Source organism: Falco naumanni, chromosome 4 (assembly GCF_017639655.2).
Source record: "Falco naumanni isolate bFalNau1 chromosome 4, bFalNau1.pat, whole genome shotgun sequence".
Classification (NCBI taxonomy): Eukaryota; Metazoa; Chordata; class Aves; order Falconiformes; family Falconidae; genus Falco; species Falco naumanni.
Genome location: NC_054057.1, coordinates 60794258 through 60819106, shown reverse-complemented (window position 1 = coordinate 60819106; position 24849 = coordinate 60794258). Strand labels below are relative to the sequence as shown.

General features: G+C 43.2%; 1 protein-coding gene across 3 annotated transcripts in view; it reads left to right on the top strand.

The window, feature by feature from the left end:
• Positions 1-13889, top strand: part of SNAP47 (synaptosome associated protein 47) — a 31137-nt gene extending 17248 nt beyond the window's left edge. For all 3 annotated transcript variants that reach the window (XM_040591834.1, XM_040591835.1, XM_040591833.1), the window contains exons 4-5: positions 1567-1697; positions 11244-13889. In XM_040591834.1, the coding sequence (XP_040447768.1) occupies positions 1567-1697; positions 11244-11390 (278 nt within the window). In that variant the 3' untranslated portion in view covers positions 11391-13889. The remainder of the gene's footprint in view (positions 1-1566; positions 1698-11243) is intronic.
• Positions 13890-24849: the final 10960 nt, after the last annotated feature.

Genomic DNA, 24849 nt, shown 5'->3' with positions numbered 1-24849 from the left:
TGACCGAATGTTCTCATTATTATGAGTTTCCAGCACTTTGTTCAGGGGTTTGGTAGCTTCTCTCCTCACGTGGTGGCAGTGAGTCTCACAGTCCAAGTGGGTGTAACACAAATGAAACAAAATTGTTTCTGCCTTTCTATTCAGTTCTCTTTTATTTTTTTTTTTTTTTAATGAGAAAATTGCTGGGAAATGCTAGATCTCCTTCCTCATCCCATTCTTTTTGTGTGCCTTTCTCATGTCCTGCTCCTGTTCTTGTCCTCAGCAAAATTAATGGAGTGAAATGGATAGATTTCTTGTTTTTAATGAAATAATTAGCATATGGTGACACTCGGCTGATAAGAAACACAAAGAATCTTGTCTGGCTATTTGCTGCCGTAGGAAGGTCTGTCATTCCCTCCCCACTTTGTCCTCTGAAGGAGACCATGACAGTAATTTACCATAAGCAGCGTTTTTCAGTGCCTGGTTCTTAGCCCCTCTGAATACGAGGAGCATTTGCACAGGGTAACACTAGTACAGTGAATGACTCGCTTGTCTTAAATCTTGACATTGTCTGAGTCCAGTGACTCTCAGGCTGATAACCGAATAATTCCAGGGATTATGAATTTGCAGTAATTACTTGAGGGGGATTTAGGGTTTGGTACTTTTGGTTTAGCTTTTGTCTCCCTTTTCATGGGCAAGTAATGATATCCAAATTGGTTGGGTGTACGCTGTCGGTTTGCCAGCCAGCTGGGCACCAGCTCTTCGACCTGGCAGTGAGCTCTGGCATCTGACATGATTTCTGTCCTGGTGTACGTAAGAGCTGCTGTCATTGTCCTGTGCTGGGTCAGGCCATGTGCTCACAGGTGACAGTGGTAGAACTGGCTTCCTTCTTGGTGCCTCTGTAAGTGGGAGAGCTTCAGAGCTGTCTGAACCGCCTTTGGGAGCCAAGATGTGTGTCTCGGGTGTTTAGCACCCATCTGCATCAGAAATAATAGCCTTTCCTTGCAGCATGTCCCTGCTACCCTACAGGGTAGTATCAGATACTGCAATAAGAGCTGATGCTTTAAATAAAGGACAGGTGGCATGTTACACGAGGGATTGCGTCCACGCTGCTTAGCTGGGGGTGGCTGTTAGCGTCAGCGTTGCCCTTCTGTTTCTGGGGTTTGCTGACTTGACTGTTGGGCTCTGTCCCTGATCTGTCACTTAAATTCTTTAATTAAAAAGATTAAAGAGAGAAGCAGCAGCAGGTGGATAATCTTCATTTATCCGATTGTGAGTGTGTTGCTGCTTCTTCGCTTTCTGTTCAGATGAATCACCACAGCCCAAAATGAACACATTCTCCAAATGCTGCCTTTAATAATAAGTCATCTCTCAGCAGCCTGTCACTTCCACATTAGGCGTTGTACGACACACAGCTGGAATCCTTTCTAGAAGAACATAGCTTAACGGGCAAGACTGGGTTATGCTTGCTTGGCCCCTTGCAAACCGCTGTAGTGCAAAAGCAGAGGTCAACCAGTTCGATACTAGCACTAGTCCTCCCTGTTGGTACAGGAGATGGCAGTCTGACCACGGGAATTTCTCTTGCAGCCACAGGACTCCTGGGAGGAGTGGTGCAGCCCGGCTCTCCAGTGGGAGGCAGAGAAGGGATGGATAATGACCAGGTTCAGCTGCAGAAGCAAGAGAAGATCTCCCAGGAAGAAGCAAAAGAGCTTAAACAGGTATAAGTTGAGATAACTTTGATAAAGAGTTGTTTCACTGTGCTTCCTAAATAACATGCATTTTCATCGTCAGAAACACAGTAATTGTCCTTAACAAAAATATTCTTTCACCTAAATTTAGATGAACATACATAAAAAATTAGCTAGTCAAACCTGTGATTAAAATACACTGATAACTTTATATTTGTTTTGAACTATTTTGAACAAATCGGGGATTATCAGCAAAATATGTTAAGTGATAGGATTATAACCCAAGGAAAATCCTTAGCCATAACCTGTTTTTTCTGAAGATTAAAAAGCTTAACAATTAAATAATTTTCAGCTTTTTTTTGTTTTCCCTGTGCTATCTTATTTATTTATTTTTTTTTACTGAGGAGTAGCAGTTCTATTTCAGAAACATCCACAGAGCTGAACAGTGTTTTATAAACACGCAGAGGGAGCTTGTAGTTAGGAAATGAGTGTGCAGTCTAGCAAACTAATAAAGGGGAAACAGGCTGGAGATTTTATTAGGAAAAAAAATGACTTATTTAAAGTAACGCAGTCTGATATTGTTCATCTGAATGGCTCTTTAAGGAATTTCCCTCAAGCTGAAGTTCAGAACTTTTAGTGAAGAATCCCTCTTTGTAGTATGTAGTTGATCTGAAACGGTGAACTAACAGGAAAAGCAAAGCAGTATGGTTTTAGTGGGTTTTCCCATTAAAATAGGCTCACTGGTGATGATCACAGCCACATCAGAAGATGTGACTGAAGATTAAAACTTAGTATTTTTCTTTTTTTGTTTCCCTCTAGCATCTTATTCTTTTTGATATTCAATCTGTAGCTTGGTGATAACATCATGTGAAGTCTTTGCTAATTCTATTGCATTTTAGCCAAGCCTGCAGTTTTCCAGTTCCCTTCTTTTATTTTATCGTTGGGAATTAGAATAAAGCAACCTCTGTTAGCTTGAGTGCGTTTGAGAGTCACAAGCACTTAGCAGTGACTTGAGTGGCTAAAAATGAAAACTTCTTGCAGGAAGAATCTATTTATTAAAATTAACCGAAAGACAGTTGAGTAAGTGAGAGTTTTTAACCTTTGCAGAAGGTTAACTTCAGAAATGTCTGAAACTCTGTGCTGGATGGTAGACTTGAAACAGTGTTAAATGGCCATTGTTATTTAAAACAAAACAAAACACTTTCAAGATTAACTAGAACTCAAAAGACAATTCTGGTATTTATTTATACCACACCAAGCCAAGCAAGCCAAGAATTTTTAAGTCAGTTAATGATTTGAGGTGAGCTTGTGGGATAGTGTGGGTGGGGAGAGGATCTGAATGGCAAACTGACAGGCCATGGATGGGTCTGATTTCTCCCCCCACCCCCAATAATTGCTGAGCACCTGTTCTGTGAGAGTCAGGTCTCTTTTCATGATTCCAGTCATTAATAATTTTAAGCTACATGCCATAATTCCTATAAAAACTCCTGTTCCTTTTCCTTACTAGGAGTCATCTCATAAACATGCAATTTTAGAGCAAAACTTGATTCAGTGACCAAAACATAATCAAGATCTTTTGACTGAAATTTTATTTGGGCTTTTTAAAAAACAAAATGGACTATTCACTATTTAATCAGTCTTTCTTCTTCTCCTCTTTTAAAGAGCTTATCTCCATGATCTATCATTTCATCAAAAAATAAGCATTTTCTGAAGCAGTGTTGACCTTTTGCAAGATTTTAAGGGAGTGTATTTCTCAGCTGTAGTTGTACAAATAGCAGCAATCTGTTTTCATGCATGGATACGCTTTGTACAGCTGTTATGTATTCAGAAGGGCTAGTTGTTCCTTCCTTAAATGTCATTTTTTTCAGCGCTATAATTCTGCTTTGAAGCCAGACCCAAAAAACCTAAATACAATATGAAGGGTTGTTGGTCACAGACAGCTATTGAAGAGACGTTTTGCCACACATTGCAAAAAAGACTTACTAGGAATTGCTTCCCCAGCGCTGGTTCTTGACAGTTGAACACTGGACTTTGTTGGTGCTTGATATTTCCAAAGCAGTTGGCTGTGATGGGGGAAGTGGAGGAAACATAGGACGGGGGGTTCATCTTCCAACAAGCCTTGTGAATGGGGAATGAAACCTCTCGTCTTGTACAGACTGGTGTCTGTCCACCTCTTCACAGGAGCTGACCAAACACTGCTTTTTCTCATTGCTCTAAAGTGCAAAGCAGAGCAAAATAGCTCAGGATCTTTTGTTTCTGTTAGGAAAGAACATAGTAAGGCTTAGAAGGGAAGTGTAAAGGTGTGGAAGTGAAGGAAAGCATGACTGCAGGGAGAGTTCCTACCAGTAGAAGTGGGTTTGAATAGTATGGAGGTTGGGGATGTGTTCTAATGGAGTTCAAGGGCAGCATCATGGTTGATGCCATACAAAGTCTTTTGGGTATTGAACCTCTGGAAGCATCTAGGCAAAGATCTTGAAACTACATTTGAGCAAGGTGCTTATCTAAGGTATTTCAAGACTTTTTCTAAGTTTGTATTTTCCCCATGCAGTCATTTTATAGTTTGGAAGCAGGTTAAGTTCATAAATAGAAAGCAGGGCAGGAAAACAGGAGATTTGTCTCATTTGCAGCTGTGTGGCTTTAAGCAGTCAGGTGTGAGCTCCTTGCTGAGGTGTAGCCTGCTGCTTTGCCATTTTTATTTTTTTTTTTGCTTTCTCCGAATGTGTCTTATTGTACAAGGGCTTGCCTTTCATTGATGCATTTGCTCCCAGAGAGCTTCTTTGCGCTGCTTCAGTTCAACTCCCACTTTGGGAAGGAGCAGGATGATGGTTAATCGCATTTGCAAAGCATTTATAGAGTAAAAGGGGAAAACGATTACAAGTGCAAAGCATTAACATGCATTGAAGTCAGGATACTTCTGGCATCAAGCTTCCACAAACGAATTAAAGGTATTTGAGGTCGTTATGTCGGTAATGACAGTGTTTTTCTGAGCAATTTCCTCTCTTGAGGAGGGTGATCTCTCATTCTTTGATTAGCTGTAATGCAAGCACTTGTTTATTTGTTTTGTGGGTTTTTTTGTTTTGTTTTGTTTTTTAAATTAAATCACAAAACCCAGAAGAGCTCTGCTCCCTCCCCCTCATTACTTGTGATGTGGGTAAGTCCAGCAGAATGTTTGAAGTTGGAAAAGAGGAATTTGTGATGAACAAATAGTTATCGCTTTTTCTCTCTCCTCAAAAACAAAGTATGTGCAGTAATAGCAATAGATGTTTTGCAACAGGAGTTGTTGAATGATATTAATTGCTTCCATTAGAGCTGGAAGCCCTGAGTGTCTGCAGTTGTGACTGGGTGCCTGAGTAAAGGACCTCACCAGTACTTCCTGAAGGGACATTTATGTTAAAAAACACGGAGTCTGTGGCAGTGTGAGCTGTGTTCCTTAGCTGTGTTACCGAGAAAGAAGCCTACGAAGTTCCTGTGGTCTCTGGCTGAGCCTCTGCCTACCGCCTTGCTGTGGCTGACATAATGGCACTGGGTATGGGAGGGGATATGACAATATTAGCTTAAGGGCTGTGGTCGAAGTGGGGTGAATTCACTAAATTTGAATTTATTTTGCCAAACCAGTGCTTTCTAATTTCTGAAACTGTTCCTGCCAAAGAACTGTTGCCCTGATATTTACTGTCTGCATATCGTATATGCCATGAAGACAGAGGCAGTATTAAAATTAATTGTGTAATGTGCGAAAAAAACCCACATCCCAGTGCATGTCTTTGTGATGTTTTGCTTCCTCAATGTCTTCTCAGGTCTAGATGGTTTCATTTCATCCTTTGCTACTTTCAGAGACTCTTCAGTGTTTTTTTTACCCTTTTATCATGCCCTCATCTCAGGAAATCATAACTGTTAGGTCAAAGAAAAAGTGTTTTGTTGAGGAAGCGTTCATTCCAAGTGCTAAATACCAAATTTGCTCATAGAGTGGCCTTGTTCCATGGCCTATAGCGATCAACAGGCAACAGATCTTAACAGACACGTGTAATGACCATGTCCTGGATTTGTTTTTTGTAAGGCACAATACGGGAAGAGAACTGAGGTACTCGTAACTAATGCATTGTATTTGCTTGTGTGTAACCTCTAAGTATATTTAATGGCATCAAAATAAAATGTGACAGTTGAGCCTGTGGAGCTGCTTGAGTATTTTTTTGCAGTCAAGGCCAGTGGGGTGTTAGTGGCACCATGAGTGCTTAGTGTTCCCTGAGAAAGTAAATTAAATCACATTTCTGTATCAGTCCAAGAAGAAATGATGGGAGAAATCAGCCACCAAGAATAAGATGGGAAACAATGACCCTTCCATACTGTCTGAATAGCCACTGGCTCAAAAGAGCTGATGCTTTAAAAATGGTCTGCTTTTGTGTGCTTCATATACAAGGGACCTGCTCAACTTGCCTATTCCATTTTTTTTCTGTGATCAGGTTTGTGCTACAAGAGACAGCTTGATTTTTCTAGAGCAAGCAGAAGCACTTTTGTTAGTGGCTGGTGTGGAGCTTGAGTATTTGTACACCAAACGCAACTGTAGATTGAGCAGAAGGAGCGTCTGTACTTTGCATAGCTACAGGCATATGCTGATAGTGGCAATACCAAAGAGGAGGTGTGTTAAAGCAACGTAAATCCATAGATTTTTGTTGCATTTGTCTCATGAGGTGTCGACAAATGTCCTTTAGTAAATTTTGTTGCAGTGGCTTAAGATGTTTCTGCTTTCTCCTGTTTCACTGCCTATTCCTAGGTGCAGCAGGAGAGGATGTGGACAGGCCTCAGTATTTTCAGTGCAAGTTCACTCAATCTCTCATGTGGGTTTGAGCTTATAATGGGACTATGAATTGGAATGTTTTAGGTGGTGTCCCTGCTTCTTGCTCACCTGCAATATGTTCAGCACAGAGGTAAAGCACCGTATTAAATCATGGCAAGTTGTTACTATCAGAACCTCCGCACCCTGGTTCAGAGTAGTGCAAGTGACTGCTCTTTGTTTCCTAATAACAGGTGAATTTGGCTGGGGAAGCTGCCTTCAAGAGCCATTTCTGGTTACATGTGCTCTGCTTCAGCAGTCAGACCTCAGTTGCACAGGGGTGATAGACTGGATCTTAGGAAGGATTTCAGGGAGTTCAAGCTACAGTTGGTAATGCTTCCTGCGCAGTGGCACTTGCTGTATCTTATTTTTGCTGCTGGATACTCAGTGTGTTGAGATGGTAGATCATATTTCACAAGCTTTAACTAAAATGCACAATTATGATGGCATCTCAGGACCCAAACCAAACAGCGTCTCCATTGCAAGATCTTTAGGATACAATTTCTTTTTGTACAGTGCCTGACACTGAATTTAGGTCTTCAAGTGTTGTGACAAAATGATGAAGTAATAGGGACAAGTACGGAGCAGGTTCATGGGCTTGGAGTCCTCTCCTCTCATTCCAATTGTGTCTGTGTTGTGACTGTCTCCAGTTAAGCTGGTTGCTCGGCTCTTCACTTGAGCCAAAGCAGAGAGGAGTGGGCAGCGCGTGAATGCCTCCTTAAGCAGGTACATAAAGTAGAGCAGATGAATCGTGGCTTACACTGCAGTGTGTTGTCTAGGTCTCTGTAGTTCACACAAGAACTTGGGGTGCGTACCTTGGATGGACACCTTCTCCCAGCAAGGCCCAAGCCTGCTGTAGTTGAACACTTGACACAGGGCAGATTTGGAGAGCAGCAACAAAGTTGCTTCCTTGTTTTTTACAAAGAGAACTCTGTGCGTGGGAATATTAGGTAACTTGCCCGAAGTTGCACAGAAAATCTGTGGCAGAGCCACGAGGATAAATCAGACTTTCCAAATTGTAATCCAGCGGTATAAATCTGAGACTCTCATGTCTCGGTGTGAGATTGACCAGTGCCTGAGGAAATGTGCCTTCAAAACGTGGCTTTGATGGACTCATACCTGCTGTTTGGCTTTGTGTAACAGATAGTTTCACACTGAATTTTCATGTCTTGGTTTGCTGTCCAAATTACGTGCTGGCACAAAAGGCACTGTTGCTCTGAGCAGCTGACAGAACTGGAGCAGTGATAACTAGACATCTTGCCATCATTTTGCTTTACAAAAATAGTGACCAGCTTTGGCCAGACTTCAGATTCGAGTAACTCTTTCCAGCAAGCTCTGTGGGCTGTGCTGGAAAAGCGTCTTAACCATTTCAGGTCCCACCGGATCGAGTAGCAGCACTCAACTTGAATGGTTGAAGATACTGACAGACAAAGGGTTAAGGGATTTATTACCAGACTCTAAGGCAGAGAGAATTATCAGATGAAAGGGAGCCGCTTGTGTTTTATTATTGTGTGTGAGTAACCACACAGTCATGCCTGCTGCGTTTCAAGGCAGAGCCTAATTGGCAGGTGAACTGAGCAGAGCCCTGTAACTGACTGAGTTTCCATTTTACAGCTTTCGTATTTTAAAAGCTTTTCTGTTCTCAACAATTGTGTCTCTTTCAGTATTTTAAATATTAAGTACGCTCTAATGAATGAGGAGCCTATCAAAAGTAATCTGGTTTGAAACTAAAAATAAAGTATTTTTCATGTCAAACCTGAGCCTTTTTTGGCACAATTTTGATTTACAAATAAATTGAGTGCCTCTTGGTGAGGTGGGGAAGGAGGAGTGTCCCTGCTTCCTTTCTGCACTGTCTCGTGCTAGCCCCTGCTTTGCTGCATAGCCCTCTTGCAGGCTTGTGCCACGTGCCACCACATTACTTTACTTGCTTGCCTCAATGGATTTCACAAACTGAGATGTGCTGGGTGAGGACACAGCTCAGGAAAGCTGAATTGACCACGCTGCTAAGGGCACTGGGTGATAAACCTCCAAAAAAGTGTGTGCCTTGCTGCAGCAGAAGGTGCAGGTTTTGAGTGGCCAGGGGGACTGTTCTGGAGCATGTGTCAAGCCATGACCTGGGAAGTGTTGGCAGCTGCTGCTGCTGCTCTTGTTCTGCTGTGCCGAGAAGACAAATTTTGGGATGTGCGTGGATAAAACCTTTTAGTAAACTTGCTGAAAAAATGTCAGTGTGGACCATCCTTAAATCATCTGCAAATGATGAAGCACATGTCTTTCACTGCCATCCTTTAAGATATACTGAAGGCGTGAGATCTCTTCTCCCAAACTAGTATAAAGAAAGTTTATTGGAGTGGAGGCTGAACCCCTGTAATCTTCTCTCAGATGAACACTGAAGCTGGCCCTGCTCTTAGTTGGGTGAAGTGGACCCAAAGACCTTCAGAGGTCTTTTCCAGTCTTGGCCATACTGTGACTTTATTAATGGTAGGATTCATTTCATGTAGCACTGGCTACTTTATTTTGTGTTTTTATATGTATGTTTGCGTATAAAAAGTATACGCAGAAGAAACTCAAAGCAAGAACTGAGGGGGAGCCACCTCTGAACTTTCCATTTCCAAGTCATAAAGTTACTTCCTCAGGAAAGGCAAGACCTTATTTCAGATGCACGTCCTGAGTCATACACACCATGCTTCTGATCATGTAATTTTTCTTTTTGGTGCATAGCCTACATGTCTACCACCTCCAGTTTGGGGAATTCAGCCTTGCTTTCCTGTTGCAGTGAAAGAACCTGAAGTGTTTCATTTGGGATAGAAACAGAGGGGGTTTTAGCTTGTAGTTTTGGTAAGAACAGAAGAAGGTAGATTAAGCTTGATCTACGGTTTGTTTTGTATTTTTGCTTTGGCAGCCAAATTGCAAAACCAGTTTTTCACACAGCCGTATTTCTAGCTGCTTGTGATTTATGGAAAGAGCTGAGAGATATTTTAAGAGATAAATCTCACTACTGTGGCTGACATCCAGCTGTAGTCAAAGCATTTTGTCTGCATAAAATTCCCCTGCCATTCCAGCTAGATACGATATTCCTCGCTGCTTTTCTTAAACCAGTAATTCGTGTAGCTGCAAATGATGGGACTGCTGTGGAATCCAGCTCCACATGTGGATAAAAAGGCTGCTGATGTTTCACAGCAGCTTGCTGATTATATATATTCTGAAAGGAAAAGAGAGTTTGCTAGTTGTTACAAAAAATATATATAATAAAATTAAACACATATAGAGTACAATTATTTTCCCCTTTTTTACCAAAAGCCACAGATTTATTTTGTTAGACAGGCTGCAGTTCTGGTATCTTCGGTAGCATTACCCAGATGCTTGTGTACCACAGCAGTTGATGTGGTATAGTGCTGGGGTAATTTGCTTTTGTGGAGACTGTTACTGTAATTGATGGATAAACTGTTCTTATTAGCCAGGCAGTGTGAGGATATCCTCATGGACCCATCTGTGGATGCCTAAGGAAGCAGATCATGTAGGCCAGCAGAGACAACCCCTTCGTGATCTGAAGCAACTCGGAAGCTGGATTTCCAGTTAGTATGATATGGTGCTTCCAGATCTCCCTCTGATACATCCGAGGGAAGGCAGCTCAGGCTTGCCTGTCAGGCAGGTGCTTTCACTTCATGCAACCAGTCTTATTAATAGAGTAGCCACAAGAGGGGAGAAAAGGCAGTGATGTAACTAGTGCCTGGGGCTGCTGCTAAAAGAAGCCAGTGTTACAGAGTAAGGAAATAAGGCAGCTTTTGCTTGTGTTGTTTGGACCTCTGCTCACAGACTTGCTTGTGTGAAGTGATGAAAATTAAAGTTCAGTAGGCCCTGTAAGTCAGTGTATGGTATTGTTACGGGTGTCTCCTAGCCTTAAGAATGCATCAGCCTGGCTTTCTCCTTTCACTTTAGTCTTCTGCCCTGTTTGGACCAGTATCTATAGGCTTTTTCAGACAGCAGAGTCTGCTCATAATCTTGCAGTATCTCAGGGTGTTTGCTTACAGTCCCACATACAAACAGTAATTTGCTAAGTGTGGTGTAAACTGGTTGATATGTAATATAATGCTTGCAGCCTGGAATAGAGCTGTAGCCAGTGCATCTGTTGTTTCTCATCTCGGGTACAGCCTGAGCCTCTTGGCTGCCTTGACGTCCGTTCATACCACACCACCCTCTAGTCCCTTGAAAATCATGTGTTTGGTTGCCCAAGTCTCACTTTTTCCCTTCTGCTCCATCCAATGACACTTCTTTCTTTAGTGGATTGTAGTAAAACAACATTTTCTGTCCTTTGACCTGGTCCCTGCCTAACCTTGCTACGCCTTCAGCCACGTGATCCCCTTCTGGCTTCGCACCGGCTGTGCTCTGCCTGCGCTGGCTCTCAGTGTGCACTGCTCCTCAGGACGAGCTGCTGCTCTAAGATGCAGACATACCAAGGAGATAACAACAGAGCCAGCAAAAAGCTGATGTTTACACTGATTTTTACTTCTAATTTATTCCTCCCTTGTAATTCTAACGTGTCAGATTTGAATTTTCTGGTCTTTAGTTCATTGTTTAGTTCATCTCAGTTCAGCATATCAGAGTAAGACCAGTGTCTTTTCACCAGCACGCTTCAGGGCAGACTCCAACAAATGATTTGGTCATTTAAGACAATGAAATAACTAATTGCCATTGGTCTGTCACATTTCTCAAAGAACTGGTTGATTGCTGAAAGTTCTGTCTTCTGACAGATACTAAAGAAACTGAAGGGCCTGGCCTTGGAGACAGAAGCTGAGCTGGAGAGACAGGACGAAGCTCTCGATTCCATCACTACCTCCGTAGACCGTGCGACGCTGAATATTGACAAGCAGAACCGCAGAATAAAGAAGCTAACGTAGCGCCCACAGGAGCTGGCGAGGGTGATATCATGAGGAAGATAATTGGGGAACTGCTTCTCAGGACTGTTTCTTTAATAGACACTTTGATGGCGTGGGAGGTGTTTGCAATACTGTCTGGAATATGATGCTTCTGTTGTCGAGTTCCTGAGGGTTTTGAAAGTGTTTCCAGGCTTGGATGATGTTTGAAGGCTGTTTTTAGGATTAAAAAGTCCAAGACAATTAATTGTGGTGAAACAATGATAGTGGATTCTTTACTACAGAAAATCTGTAAATACGAAGGGATATGATATAATCTGAATCAACTTTTATGTGCTTTTTGATGTTGCTGCTGTTGAAAGTTGGGGGGGGTGTTGTTTTTTTTTTGTTTTTTGTACTGCAACAGAGAAGTGAAGGAAAAATGAACTGCATATGAGACTACTTTAGATGATTACAGCCTATTAATTCTTTCTCAAGGTCTTTCTTTAAAATAGTTTATAGCTGGACTAAGGGCCAGATGTCCAACTGCAAGTCACTGAGTCTTTTTTTTTTTCTAAGTTAATGCTGAGGTGAGCAAATGATGGTGATAAAACCTTGTGTTCCCTGAGCAAATAGTTTTATATAGGTTTCAATCATGCTTTTAATGTACCCAGAAATTTTATAAGAGTTACGAAGACTTAGTGGCCATAGCTGACTGTTGCCATGTCCTGAGAAATCAGGAGAAGAAGGTTAGTTCATGTGCCTGTATTGGTAGAGACAGCTACTTACTGAGCAGTGCTTTTTTTTTTTTTTTTTGAAACTTGAGAAATGTTTTGCTTACTTAAGAGTAAGTACGCTTCTAAATGTTAAGTATTGAAGTTAAATACATGTTTCTGCTTTCCAAAAAGGGACTGCTGATCTTTGATGATCATCTACATGCTTCTCTGTGTGTTATTTTTCCCCTTTTAACTGCACTTATAGTGAGGAAATTTGTTTTGGAGTAGAGAAAGTGATTTTCTTCATGAGTGAACTTAGTTCTTGGAGTTCACTGTATCCCTCACTTGCACACAGTGGTTTTATATTTTTGGTAATAGCCTGACATGGGATGCAGTGTCCTCGGAGTATCATGGACATAGCGTTCACTTAGTGTGGTCCCTAAGTACTGTGTTGGATCTGGGCTGCCACATCTCTGATGGAAGTTAGTGGAAGGTCTCTTGTCCCTTTGTTTCTCAGTCCTTAATTTCCCAAGGATCTCCCTACTGTTTGTCTTCGACTCTCTAAATGGGAACTTCACAAGCTGTGCAGAGCTTCATGTGGTTTTTGTGTGCCTACTCCAGATTCACAGGCTGAGTGGCCTGTGGTCAGAGCTGTAGACATCTGGATGACATTTGGTAGTCGTCGTACATCCGTCTAATGTGGCTTTTATTCATTTGCACTGACTGATGGTGAAGCATTTCAAGACTTCTTGTAGACATGTATTTCTAAAATAAAAATGAATACCGTCAATTGTTATTTTATAGGTTTTATTGAGCTTACAGTTGGCTCCATCAAAACTATAGGACAGTGGAGGCCTTTCCCCCTCCTAAATTACTTGATACTATATAGGAGAGATTCCAGGTAATCCATATATCTATCGCGTGTGGCAGAGAACTCACATTTCATCAATTCCTATGATTTACCAGCTATTTTAGTTGAAAGTAGCTGTTGTAATATGTCTTTTTTTTTTTTTTAAAGTGTTTTTGTATTAAAAAATCCTTCTTGTATTGCTTTCAAATACAACACTTCTGGTGCAATATTTTTAACTAGTGAAGCTTTGAACTGTTTATTCCACTGATAGTTGATGTGAAATTTTCCTGTTTCAGAGTAATTCAGCCTACCTTTTAAAGAAAGGTGCAGTAAATCACCTAGAGTATGCTGTTTTCAAGATCTTACTCTACCTTGGTTTGCATTACTTCATATTGGTTCATTAGTACTGGAGTAAAGTGTACTTCTGCACTGCAAATTCTTGATTTACAATCCAAGTTGTTACTGGCATGCGCTTTACCTACTTGCTGAATATGGTGATTATATATACATACACTGTGTACTGTGAAATAAGATACTGTCTGGGGTTCTTTTGTCTTCGATACCCAAATCACTGTTGTTTTACTGTGAAAGGAAGGTATGTTTACAAAACTAATTATTTCGTGAATTTAAAAGTACACTTTGCACAAAATGTACATTAACCGAACCTGGTGCTGACTGGGAATGGATCTCTGAACTGAATTAGTCCCAACCAGGATTGCCAAAAGAAAATACTAATTAGTTGTCATTTAGTTTAACATTCTTTGTGCCATACTTTTTATTGTTGTGTTTTTTAGCACTAGCTGTTGCATCTGATTCAGTATTTTGTGGTTTGTGTTAGTCCAACTTATCCACGCTAAAGCAAAAAATTGTAATATTGTTGTAAGAAGTGACCCATTCTAGAGCTGTGCATTAGCTGAATTTCATGTGCTCAGAGGACCTTCAATCTGTACTTCTTATTAAATATCTTGAAATAGTGATGTTCTCTCTTGCATTCACTTGACTGAGAAGTTACAGTAAAAACAGTATCCACCTGCTTGTTGTACTGTGGAACAGATTTTAACATGGCATTTCTTGTAAGACTGGGGTTTAGGATAGGGTTGTTTTTTTTTTTTCTAATGGAAAAAATGGAAAATATTAGCAGGTGAAATATTATCAATGTGAGTGTCAGCTATTCTCAGCTGGACAATGAAGTGGGTGAATGTCAGCATGGTGTACGTGGCAGCTGGTACTGTCCTGGAGACTGCGGCATGGGAGCTGCTCCAGCTCTCGGAGAGTGGACTAAGAACTGCTTGGACATGTCACAATTTGAATGGCCTCTGGTACACAGGTATAAAGATTTTACTCTGATCCAAGCTTCTCTTAGTAATAATCCAGCTTCTGATATTGCCAAAGGTGCTTAGAGCCTCCTGAGTTCCCTTCTAGCTTAAACCCAAGTGCTGTTTTATTCCAAATGATAGCGCAGATCTGGACCAGTGCTCCATGGGGAAGATGCAGCAGGTAACACGTGTCACACAGTATCATTGCGCTTTGTTCTTCACTGACATAATTGTTACCTACCTGAGGCTTAGAGACATACTTCTAGGATAACTTTTGCCTTTTATACGCGCCGTTTTTTAGTTCTTCTGTCTTTCACTACAGTGTGAGAAGTGGGGGGCTTTGTCATTAAGAGACATAAGGAAAAAACTGACAAAAGAGTTTCTAACCTAAAAATTAAAAACATTTTACTTGGGAAGGCTTTTCAGCTGCAAAACAGAACTAAATTGTACTGTCTCCTATGGTAGGTTTATGAGCCGTTGTATGTTCGTGGCAGTGATGAGTGAGCCTGCAATGACTGGAGCTTAAGTGTATTTCTGCATAGGAGTTTGAACGTCTCCTGTGGAATCATTGAAACGCTGGTAATAAATCTGGCACTTTACAGTCCTCAGACAAGTGGTATAGGGAGCTTTTTTCAGGCAATTAATTAATTTCACCAAAGCTTCATAGTAGCTGTCTGGGTTTCCGGAGCCAGTGCTTTGAAACCATGCAGTGCTCTTCGCAGGAGGAAGCGGAGCAGGGCTGCTCGCAAGTGTTGCAGCCTGCTTCTGGGAAGGGCGCTGGGGAGAGAAACTGGCTGTATGTACTTTTTAATATGACAGACCGTGGCAGCAGTATCCCTTGCCTCTGCTCGCTGTGTGTGAGCAGTGTCAAACCTCAGCCTGGTAGAGGGAAAAATAATTTGGTAGCAGTCCTACTCATGGGTTTAACAGCTGGGCTTCGCCGAGTAGAGAGCGCTCGGCTCACCTACTGCCCCGGGCTTGTGTCTTTGCGACTCAGAGCTCGGCGCAGGGCTGCATGGGCTGTCCGTTGTGGACCCGGTGGCTAATGTGCTGGGTTGGGCTTTGCCCACCAGCCTTATCCCTGTGGCAGTGGTGGAGCGTGCCTTCACTCATCCCACCCAGCGAGCCAATGCGGTCGCTGGTGAGCATTTTGCCTCATCAAGGTAAATACAGTGTGTGGGGCCTGCTGCCTTCGAGCCAGGGCACACCAAAGACAAAACAAGCACCCTCGATTCAAGCTGCCTCCTGTTTGAAGTGGAAAAGTGTTTGCTTAATGGTTTAAAAGTCCATCCTGGCTTTTGTCAAGCGGTTTAATTTTAAACCAGCGGATTTTAACCCTTTTACAGTTTGGCAGCAGAGGGGTTAAAGTAGTTCAGCAACCAAAACAAGAAGCCCGAGTTCAGGATGCTGGCATTCTTTTGCTGATTTCCTAAGAGCTTAATTAGATCATGGATCATTCAGGCTGGGTGGAATAAAAGCTGAGGAGAGCCAAATGGATGATCGTATCAAGCTATTGCCTTATAGCAGGCGATGCGCCTTGACCATACCAGCCTGATGTGGCTCCTAATATGTAGTTAAGCCTTAAGCTGTCTGGTTTCCAAAAGGTGCCTGCCTGGGTGTTAGCCCTGTGCTCTGCTGCTCTGAGCTTTCCTGCTTAGAACTGTGGATTTGGTGCAGCTCAGAGAAAAAAAAACAACTATGGAGCTAGAGCTGCCCTGGTTTTGTACATGACAGCTAGACCAGTGAACTGTAAGGATGCTCATAGGGTTGAGACAGTAAGGAAGGGGGAGAGCCTCTCGAAAGGATGGTGGCGATTTGGGTGTAGACCCTGGTTTTGCTGGTTGAGAATTTATTCAGGAACTGGCAGCAAAGAATGAGCTTTGGAGGGATGGGTTATATCAGGATGGAGGGGGGAAACAGTGTTTGAGATTTCTGGAAGAGGAAATTTGCTGTGCAGGGTGGGATGGGACTGCTTCAGAGAGGAAAAGGGAACTTTCAGGTGGAAGAGCTGTCCTTAGTCTGACCATGTTTTATTTCTGGCACTGCTGCAGGCTCTCAGCCATACATATTGCTTGGGGTTTAATTTGGATCCTCTCTCTTGGAGTTCATGCTCACTTTGGTGTGCTCCCTTTGTATCAGCTTTTCAGAATGAGGTTCTTTCTTCTTGGTGTTTCAATTGCTTATCTGTAATGTGGCAATATCACTGTTTCTTATCTCTTCAGTACCCTAAAGAAGCTAATAATGAGTGTTGAACTCACTGGAACCTTCTTTGGAGGAGTGAATTGCTGGTCCCCCTGTTTCACAGGTGGTGGAATGAGAGACACTGAATTGCTGACAGATTTAAGGATCAGCCTGCAAGGAGGACTAAGCCACAAGCCATACTTAAGCCTGTGAAGCATAGGAGCAGGACCGTCTTCTAACATTCGATGAGGCTCATGAGGCTTTTCACCATTGCATAGTGTTTATTGTAGGCAGCACTTGCTGCATAGTATTTTGCTCCTAATTTAGACAACAAGTATGTATTTCAGTGAGCTTGAAACCCATAACGTCTGTGAGGACTGCTTTAGTCTTTTTTTGAGGACAGACCTACCTGGAAATGTTCTGATTTCTTCCGTATGGCACATGCTTTTAATGCGATGCTTTGTATGGTGGTGAATGTTGTTTACAGCCATGAAGACGCAAACAGAGACAGGAGAGGGTAATTGCAGGTATGCAGCAATGCCAAGGGCTCCCTTCCGTGATGGCATCTCCATTCAGCCCTCCCTGTCTTGCCAAGCTGCTGAATGCCAGACTGGAAAAGGAATCCATGTTCCTTGAAAGTTTCCAGGACTTGAATTCTTCTCTAGGAAATGAACCTTCTGGGCTGCATCCATTCTTTTCCTTGTAACTTCTGCATAAGAAGCAAACCACACTGCAGGCTTGCAGTTTTTTCTCTAATACACTGTATTAATCATGTGTATTTAACACAGGGTTTGGGCTCAGTTTTTGACTGGGCTTGTTGGTTATGCTGCTTGGTGGATACCGCAGGGTGTATCAGCTTTAAGTCATCTCACAGCATTCATAAAGTTGTGTAAAAATCACCGCCTGCATTGTACAGAAGTGGTAAAAGGTATAGAAATTGGTCTGCACCATGGTAAGGTCACAAAATTAATAGTTGCCTGAATAGACCACATGATTTCTAGCATGGCAGTTTGCCAAGGCTTCACCTTTAGCTAAAACAATTCTGAACTGGAAATCATATTTTATAGGAAGAGAGAATCAAGATACCAAAGTGCCATCAAGTGATGATGGATGCACAAAACCTCTTGGTCACCTTTTCCCCTGCCTATGGTTTCAGAGGACTTGCAGCTCTGACAGGTTTGACGTGAAGCTGCCTAATTCTGGACACTCTTGGCCAAATGGATAATTTTAGCACTCTCATTGGTAACCCTGCAGCATATCAATGCCAACCAGAACTGGAGCATCACCTTCCTGGTTAGAAAGCCCATATCCTATCCCGTAGACCACAAGGAGAACAGTTTTCCTTCTGTTCTTTGGTTGTGCTAGACTGACTTGAAATGTAATAGATACCTTACTACTTGCTAATCAGTCTGCTGTGTGAATGCAAACACTTTATGAGACTGTGTTTATAATGCATATATCTCTATGCTTTCATAACTGCTAGAAGTGATGTGGTGAATTATTTTTTTCCATACACATCGAGTATTCAGCTTGACAACTGGATCCAGTTCAATTTTGAACTACTTAATAGATTCCAGCCCTTCCTGCTGCACTGTGGGTGGAAATAAATGACAATCAGACCCCAGGTTTCATGCCATATTTTTCTGTCCAGTTTCCCCTTCCTCCTGAAAGAGCAGGATCTCGCAGCCTAGTGGTAAAGCAAGCCAAGAACCTATCTGAGGGTGTTACACTGTGAGCTCTCAACAGGTCGGTGGCTCTGATCATCCATTTTTATATTCTTACCCTGTGGTAAATGTTGTTTATATGTTTATACCTCTTGATGAAGACTAAGACATTTGCACTTGATGGGATAAGCAAGCACGTACGACTACCTTGGAGCTACAGATGTGCTCTGGCTCAGCTAGCCTTGTGTGGAAGGTGTCAAGTCCCAGCCAGATCTGTGATGCATCAGGTAAGGATCCATTTCTTAATCTAGTGCCTCTTTCTCCATTCATGGCAAGAATTTGTAGAAGGAGGTACAGGTGAGAGGAAAGAAGAGAACTAGACGAAGGAAAAGATGGACGTGGATGTTGAAGGGACTGTTTGTTCAGTATCTTCCCACAGGCTGAAAGGCTCTGGCCGCAGTCACGTGCCACCTGTTTGTAAACTCAAGCCTCTGGTGCCACTGGTGCCACTCCTTGTTTAAACATGACAGGGTCATGCTTTTCACTCTTTTTTAAAGTTCTAAGTGATTTTGGATTTGGATTTTTTTTTTCCTTTTCCAGCCCTGTTTCTCACCCAATGGAAACGGCGTGCCATTCCAGAAAAACCTGCTTTTGTTGAAGGCTAGTTGGTTCCTGCTATACCTATGGACAGTTTATAGCATGATTTATCTTTACAGTCCTCAAAGGCTTAATCCCCTTTTCTCTTCTTGTTTTTAGTTTCAAGCTGTGGCTTCATACATTGGGCATTTTATATAGAGCATGTCCCATCCAGTGCTCTCACTCTGCCAAGCTAATCTTCATAAACAGCCTGATGAAGAGGAAAAATGTTTATTCCCAGAAAAGGAAGAAATTTCTGGGCATATAGTTGATAATTAAGACAAATTTATATCCAGTTACAGCTTCATCAGAAATTTCCCACAGGATCTTCCCTCTGTGTTGAAATGCTCTGTGACTTGATTCTCCCACAGCCAACTGGGTCTTTCAGTTCATCCTTCGCCTACCTTTTAGTTACTGAATGGTAAACCTTTGGGACGTAAAATCACCTGTTCATTTTTAAACACCTAGCACAGTGGAGCTTTGGTTGTCCCTGTAGTAAGAACAATAATCTGAGCTGTGCTATTAGTAAGTTGTTGGTGGAGGCAGGCCCCGGAGCACCTACCCACATCTCAGTGTAGTATCTTATCCGAAAATTTCTTCTTTTGCCCTTGACCATATTAGTATAGCACTAGTATTTGTCTTCAATTTATTCACAGCTCCTGTGTGAGGTAGCTTTGCCCATTCAGCTGGTCAGTGATCATGTTGGCATTTGTGTGGGTGCAGCTGTGGAAGGGATGAGAGTTTATTTCTCTGGGCTCTCAAGAGGTATTTTAAAGAGGGAGAATTTTTCCTTGGACACTAGATGTTCCCATGGCACTGGGATCTGTGGATGAAAGGATCACTTTATGGTACTGCTAAGCTGTCTTTCAAGGCTGGTGTATGGCCAGGATTCCTCCTGTTTGGTCGTAGGAACTGAGGTGAGTGGATTGTCATCCCCTGTTTCTTCTACAGTTGTTGGGGAGAGAGTCATGGAGAGAGACTGGCACTAAAAGGCTGTTCTTCTGGATCGGACTCAGATGCCAGCTGGGGCTGCTGCCCTCCCCTTCCATGCCTGCTTCTTGCAAAATTCTCTGCGTGATACTCAGATCCCATTCCTCTTCCCATCCCACCCTGACGTGGGGAGCCCTACTATTTGCCCATCTCCCTTGTTCTCGTCTCCCCCCCATCTCCGTTCAGCCTTCTGCAGCCATCTCCAGCCATCTCCTCCTATCCTTTCTGTAGGTGAAAGGAGCAACAGCCTCAGGGTCTAAATCAGTTTGGATAAGTGTTTGCAGCTCTGTGGAGACGCACATACATGTATAAATTAGACACGTTAATCTGAGAAAAAAGCCATGGCTCTCATCATGCTGGAGTATGTTTGGGTTTATTTCACAGGGTTTCTCTCTCCTTCAGTGTTATACATCTGTCTTGCTCAGGACAGGGCCACGTGTTTGTTTTTTGACAGCTCAGCCTCCTGATTGTGTTCCAAAATGGGACACGTCCTTCCGTGTTGAGTCCTTGCTCAGCTGTCCTGCCGGCACGGCTCTGTGCATCCCACCCAATGCACTCACGGGGAGAGGTGCTCGGTTTGGCAGCTTTGAGATGGTGATGGGCCCAGAGGCTGGCTGCAACTGGAGAGACTATGGAAACACCAGTAGATCTCAATTTTGATTGCTTCAAAACCATTCCATGCTGTTAATCTCTGACAAAGTCATTTCTACTGTATGTTTTATGGGCCCGAGGTTGACATGTGAGCTTAGACACCATAATGCTGGGTGGGAAACTGCCAAAGCTGGGTGGCAGCTGGCTGCGGCTTTCTCCAAGTCAGTGTGTTTCTGAGCCAGTCCTGGGAACGTCTCGTTTCAACTACCTCCTGTCCTTTGTGAGGCTGAGTGTGTGGTTCCCACCACCAAGAGCACCATTTGGAGTCAGTGCCTGGGAAAGAAAGAGAAAAAGGAGAAGAAAACCAACTGATCATTGTGTTTCTGAAGGTGTGGTGCACCATGATGGCCTGGCCTCTTGGCTTTTCTTTTTAAGCTTATAGCACTTCTTGACGCCCAAATGATCTGGGCTGTCCCTTCACCAGGGGCCAGATTCTGATTTCTCTACCTGAACACATTCAGGCTTCAAGAAGGATATTTAGAGGGGAAAAGTCTGTTCATTGCATGCTTTGGTAGCAGACTCTTCCCTTTTATTTCAAGAGAATCTTGCTGTGTCCAGTGCAGGAATGCGATCCAGGACCCTTTTGACTTGAATGGGGAGCACTGGGCCACTGAAAAATCCATTTCTGGGACAGATTTTAATGCCGAACAGGAAAATTTTGGGGAATCTTGTTTTTTTTTTAAAGATCTGGTGTTACAAATTGGGATGGAGAGGAGATACTCCTGAGTATTTTATTGGATCGATGAAAGCTGTTCAGCCTACTTAATGTTATGTACTCTGGGGTTTTGGTACCCTGCGTTTCTCTTTATTTTATTTTGCTTTTTTTTTAAAAAAAAAATTGTTTTGTAGAAGTGGAGCATTTCCATCTTGAAATGTAGAATGAAAAATTTTAGAAAGAGAAAACTGCTACATCCTCTGTGCAAGGTGAGGTGCGAAATCAGCCTGCTGCCTCCATAGTCCTCACTAAGCAATGGCACCATCAAATGCTTCCACACATTTTTGTATTGAATTTCTTTATTTCTGAGTCATGCGCATATATAAAAGTAGGCCAAAGTTTAATGTAAAAATTTATCTTTTGCTTTCATGTCTTCAGCTGTGCAAAGTGACTCTTCTTATGTGGTGTAAAGGTGGATTTGCATTGAAAACATTTCAGTTTTACTTGTTGTCTCCTGTATCATTAAAAGGGCAATTTTTTTTTTAATACTTTGGGGCCAAACCCTGCATGTTGATTCACATGACCAGGCCCTGGTTGCCTGATTTTGTTGTGCTGCAGGGATCTGCTTAGGATCTCTGAAACAAATCAATTAAAACAAATATTCAAATGAATTTATTAAAAAAACCCAACACCCCCCCCCCCCCCAAAAAAAAAAAAAACCCAAACAACAAACAAACCCCAAAATACAATCGGTCTTTGATACAAGAGCCAGAGCCTGGACTGCCCTTTCCCAGCCAGATAAATGCTGGAGGACTGGGGAGCACTCAGGTATTTTGTTCAGTGGGATTCACATCCTTATTTAAGTACACAGACGTATTTCTTCTATGCATTCATAAAAATATAAATTAAAGCAGCATGCTGTTTGAATGAAAGCATAAAACAGGTCAGTTCCCAATACAGACTGTTCTAGAAATAATCTTTAGCAAGAACAGACATTTGAAAAATTATTATAAGCAAGAGACTTCTACACCATCCATCTGTGAAGTTTTTCAGGTTGTATGAGTTACTGTGTTCTCAAATCTGTCAGTTTTACCACAAATACCATGCAATTTAATTTTTCCCTTCAAACTCCAACTCCCAAATTTTGATGATTAAGTGTGATTCTGATTCTTTAATCCAGTTTCAATTATTGAGGTTGCAAAGAAACTTTGGCTTCAGAAGGACATTACAAACTTTCCAGGACCAAAAAGACAAGTTTGGGCATCACTTTCTTTTAAAATGAAGATTTTTCTGCCCCTTCTGTAACTCCAAGACTGGTTTAAAGTTAGGAAGCTGGTGGTCCTGTGCTCCTTCTGTAATAAACTGATGGAGAGAATCTCTAAAGAACTTGGAGAAGATGCCTCCTTGAAAGGTTAGGGGACTTTCTGCCTGTCTGTCACTGGGGCTGGTTTTCTCCTTGCTCTTTGGGGTCAGCCCTGACTATTGCGGCAGGAGGAGTCGTACTCGCCCTGTCGTTTTGTGCTGAAATCTCCCTGCTGAGGAAACAGTGGTGATTCTAGGACTGGGCTGCAGATTGGCACGTCAGCACCAAGTCCCCCATGCTGAGCATCTCAGCGGTGAAATCCAGCTTTGTTCCTGGTTTCACTTTGTAAACGTAAAAGCACGAAGTGCAATAGGTGAGCTAGGAGTGCGTACTGCTGCTCAGCAATCCCTCTTGCTTCGGCACGACACTTCATCAGGCATTTGAGTCCCAATGCGCTTTAAGCTTGCCCTAAATCTTAAGCACGTGTTTAAGTGTTCTTGCTGACTAAGGGTGAGTTTTAATAACAATGCCTGGCTTTTATATAGTGCTTTCCATAAATGTCACATCGTGGGGTTTTTAGAGCAAGTAAATGGGCTGGATGAGCAGACAGTGAGGTGGGTTGAAAGCTGGCTGAATGGTCAGGTCCAGAGGGTGGTCATCAGCAGCACAACATCTAGGCGGAGGCCAGTAGCTAGTGGTGTACTCCAGGCGTCAGTCCTGGGTCCAGTCTTGTTTAACATCTTCATTAATCATCTGGATGCTGGGGTAGAGCGCAACCTCAGCAAGTGTGCAGGTGGCACCAAACTGGGAGGAGCGGCTGATAATCCAGAAGGTCGTGTTGCCATCCAGAGGGACCTCAACAGCCTGGAGAAATGAGTTCATGGGAACCTCGTGAAGTTCAACAAGAAGTGCAAAGTTCTGCTCCTGGGGAGGAACAACCCCAGGGACAGCCAGCTGGGAAACAGCTTGGCAGAAAAGGACCTAGGGGTCCTGGTGGACACCAAGTTGAACTCGAGCCAGCAGTGTGCCCTTGCGGTAAAGGTGAATGGTATCCTGGGCTGTGTTAGGCAAAGTATTGTCAGAACCCGAGGGAGGTGATCCTTCCCCTCTACTCAGTGCTGATGAGCCCACGCATGGAGTGCTGTGCCCAGTTCTGGGCTACTCAGCACAAGAGGGACATGGATGTACTGCAAATAGTCCAGCAAAGGACCATGAAGACATTGAAGGGACTGGGGCACCTCAAGTATGAGGAAAGGCTGAGAGTTCAGCTAGGAGAAGAGTAGGTTTGTGGAAGTCTTTCTAATGTATGTAAATACCTGAAGGGAGGGTGCAAAGAGGATGGAGCCAGGCTGTTTTAGTGATAACCTGTGACAGGTCTAGGCAGTGGGTGTAAACCAACACACAGGAGGTTCCCTCTGAATATCAGGAAATAATTTTTCACTGTGTGGGTGACTGAGCACTGGCACAGGTTGTCCAGGATGGTTGCAGAGACTCCATCCTTGGAGATACTCAAAAGCCATCTGGCCATGGTCCTGGGCAACTGGCTGTAGGTGGCCCTGCTTGAGCAGGGAGCTCCAGCTCTGATCAGATGACCTCCAGCAGTCCCTTCCAACCTCAACCATTCTCTGACCTCACCATACATGTGGGCTTACATGGCCCCCAGAGGCAGTGCAGCCCTGGGCCCTGCTTCTTGCAACAGGCGGGGGTCTGGCACTGGCCAGGGACCCATGTGGAGTGCTCAGGACTGGAGGTACACACCAAAATCTTGGTACCACTTGGTGCTGCTGCTTGCCCTGTTGCATGGCACAGAGGCAGCAGCTAGGAGAAGGCTTGGCCAGAATTTGGCGGCCAACAAATCCTACCAGCCATTGGGGCAGGATACAAGGAAAAGGGCCCCACGATGTTTTGTCTGCTTGATACCAGCCACCTGATGTTGCTTCAAGGGCATGGGAGGCAGCGAGAAGCTACCAGGCCAGCCGAGAAACGATCACTTTTTATTTGAGTAATTATTCTGCTGGTTTGTTGCACAGACAACGCAGGGGATGGCAACCTGCAGCCTGGGTACTTGCTACAGTGATGCCACTGAACCTGAAGTCTCAGCTGAAGGCCTCAAGGCGGCATTGCCGCTGGTTTTACCTTGGATTACCTGATGGATTTGAGGAGTCCTTTGTGAACCTTCCCCCTTCAAGGCCTCCATGTCCAGCAAAAATGGGCATGGGAGACAGGTGCTCCTTTGGGTGCTCTGCATCTGCGTAAGACATAGTCCCAGCTTGGGAATTAAATAGCAAAAGCAAGGACAGGAAAAAAGAACAGGGTGCATGGAAGAAATTACCAGGTGACCCAGCATGGCTGAGCAGTACTCATCCTGCACAACTGTGCTGAGCACATGTGACAGCAGGCTGAGACCTGGATTTGCTCTGCTTTCTTGATTTTTTTTCCCTTCAGAAGGATTTCTGGAGGACTTTAGAGATACAGGTTGTATGTCCAGCTTTCCTGGGCATTACATCCAGCATTGTTTGCCTCAGCTTCCCTGCACATCACA